The following is a 2,831-nucleotide window of genomic DNA, read 5'->3' as shown; positions in this document are numbered from 1 at the left end:
TGATTGAGTTCATCGTAATGGTGTTTTCCGAGCAATATGCGCCTGAAAACAATTTCGGGAAAGTCATCACCTGGGGCAATGAGTACTGGTCTCAAATCTCTAAGGTCCAGTATTCCTGCCAGAGCCACGGAAAACTCGGTCCCAGTTCATTCACAGAACCTTTTGACATATATCTCCAACGATTTTATCACCCAGTGAAATAATTATTCAATAATAATCTGCCAAAAGGAATCATCAAATTCTTTTGGGATAAAAATAACAGATTAAACTTTAAAGTATTATGTTCTACATGTACACAGATAAAAGAGACATATGTAGCAAATATGAATGTTGTAATGGGATGATTTTCATTTTCAGTTGCAACTGTTACATGTAATGAAGTTTAAAATGTAAAGTACTGTCTCTGTCTCTCTCTTGTCTATTGGCTGGGGAAAAAAAATAAGAAAACTATGAGGAAAAAACATGAAGAAGGTAACAGTAAAATAAGAATGGTACAGAAAGTGTATATAGGGTTTGATCCTTCGGGTAATTTTACAAGTTAAAACCATTGATGAACAAGAACTCCACTCTGTCTAAGAGAGGTGAAGAGCTGCAAGCACTGATCATAAGTTTTCTCATACTTGGGACTCCTCTGTCCAGGGCAACACCTCTGCCACCTATTGTAATGGCACTCAAGAAAAATCTCATCCACCAAACATATAGCCCCAGTTTCAAACAACCTGGGAATCAAATCAAACTCCGTACCCTCCACATCCATCTTCATCACAACAAAATCGTTCTTTGAAACCGTGTTCTTCAACCAGTCAGCAAAATCAAACCCGGGAATCTTCTCAACCTCACCACCATCAAAACCACCCGAAGACTGCAATGGTTGAATCCTCCCCATGCCCCTGCCCTTACCCTCAACCTTCTCCCCAGGGCCACGGTTAATCTCAAACACCAAACTTTCATTCCTAACCCATGCAGCATAAGGCAACAGAGTAACCCCTTTTTTCAAACCATACTCCTGATGAAACGTTCTGTCAGCCTCAATTGCATACACATGAAAGGTCTTGTTCTGTTTCGGATACTGTTTCCTAAACCAACTTCCAATACTAGAACCATAGCTTCTAGCTCCAACATCAACATACACATACCTATCCTTAAAGCTTATATCGACCATTGAAGAAAGGTACCTTATGTTCTTCACGTTTCTCTTCAGAGTGATCCATGGCTTCAGTGGCTCCTCTTCAATTAATGCCTCAGCGTTTCTAACCAACTTTTTCTTGTACTCTAGAACAGAGCATTCTGCATTGGAGTCAGAATTAGAATCGGAACCAATTCCATAACGCTCTTTCTTCACAACGAGTTCTCTTACGGGAGACATCGATGAATCAAACCCTAATACGTCGTTTATTTTCACCACATTGCAACAAAAATTGAACAAATCAACGAATGAATTAAAACTGTAAGTGTCATTGGCCTTTACATGGAACGCGGCAAACCCTTCGGGTTTGAGCGTCCGGGCAATTTCCGCCGCAAACTCCGCTGGCCGCGGCGATCTCTCGAGGGCGCCGTCACCAGCGAACACAAAGTCGAACGTGCCGTTCGCGAACGGAATCCGGCGAGCCTCGCCGGACTTCACCAGCGGCGGCGACGCCTTCTTCGAAATACCAATAGCGTCCGTCACGCCGATCTCGTGAAGCGCGAGGACGTCGCGGCCGGTCGGCGTCTCCAGGCAGAGCGACTTCGCCGCCGGTGAGAGGAATCCGCCGGCGATGAGGTCCTGGAACACAGACGAGTAGAACCGAACGCCGCTGATCCACTCTTTACTGGCGTAGCGCTCGGGTGCTGCCGCGCCGCCGGAGGCGGCGCGGGCGGCGAGAGCGCCGGATCTGGTTCCGGCAATGGCGAGATTCAGCGACGGAGAGAAGAAGCAGAAGTCGCCGAGGGTGCAGGATTCGCCGGCGAGGGTGATGACGTAAGCGAACCGTACGATGACGATGAAAAGGCCGAAGATGAGTAACCGTATGAGAACGTTTCTGAGAAAGCCAGGCTTCCCAGCGGTAGGCTCCATGGAAACAGATTGTGCACTTTTCTTAAAGAAAAATACTATTTACGATAAAAAATAATGAATTAAGTGAAAAGAGAGATAGCGTTTGAATATTTGTTTAATTTATCTGGAGCAGAAGCGAGCGGAGGTGTGGTTAGCGCCGATGAGAGAAGGTGAATTTGGGAGGGAAGGAATTGAGAAAGAGAGAGGGGCAAAACGGGAATTCATGGCTCCGGTGGGTTGATTTGAGTTCTATGGAACAGTGATGAGAAAGAAAGAGAAAGAGTTCATTAGGATTACTCGGTGGGTTTTGGAAGAGTGAGTATGTTGAAGATGATAAAAATAAGAGGGACGCCGCGTGGAGGTTAGTGGTGACCGGAATAGCCGGTTGTCTCTACGCGGAAGGAACTGCGTAGACGAAGGAAGAAGGAACGATGGCGTGGTCCCTTTTGTGATTTATTTATTATGAAAAATGATATTTTTATAACTATTAAAATTGTATATAATTTTAATATGATTTATTTAGATATAAAAATATATAATAAAAAATAAATTTATAATTAAATAATATTAAAATATATTAAAAAATAATATTGAGAGTTATATCATGATTATAGATTATATAAAAAAAATTAGGATTTTTAATATATTATTATCCATTTATTATTTGGCTTTCATTATAAAATTAATATAGAATATAATATATAGAATAATTGAGGCGGTTGTTATGGGTTTCATAATATTTATTCCAAAAATGATGTGATGACGAGTTGCGTGATGTAAATGGGAGAAACACTGA

General features: G+C 42.2%; 1 protein-coding gene across 1 annotated transcript; it reads right to left on the bottom strand.

Annotated features, from left to right (window-relative positions):
• Positions 1–315: 315 nt before the first annotated feature.
• On the bottom strand, positions 316–2,445 carry LOC137818426 (uncharacterized). Its single transcript, XM_068621860.2, has one exon. It carries the CDS (start codon positions 2,054–2,056, stop codon positions 539–541), a length of 1,518 nt encoding a protein of 505 aa, XP_068477961.1. The 5' UTR covers positions 2,057–2,445; the 3' UTR covers positions 316–538.
• Positions 2,446–2,831: the final 386 nt, after the last annotated feature.

The sequence above is a fragment of the Phaseolus vulgaris genome, chromosome 10 (assembly GCF_051622355.1).
Source record: "Phaseolus vulgaris cultivar YP4 chromosome 10, ASM5162235v1, whole genome shotgun sequence".
Taxonomy (NCBI): Eukaryota; Viridiplantae; Streptophyta; class Magnoliopsida; order Fabales; family Fabaceae; genus Phaseolus; species Phaseolus vulgaris.
The sequence above is the reverse complement of the archived record's forward strand: the minus strand, read 5'-3'. Positions and strand labels throughout refer to the sequence as shown.

Excerpts from the sequence above, each read along its gene's own strand:
- LOC137818426 (XM_068621860.2), bottom strand. The coding sequence starts at position 2,056 with ATGGAGCCTACCGCTGGGAAGCCTGGCTTTCTCAGAAACGTTCTCATA.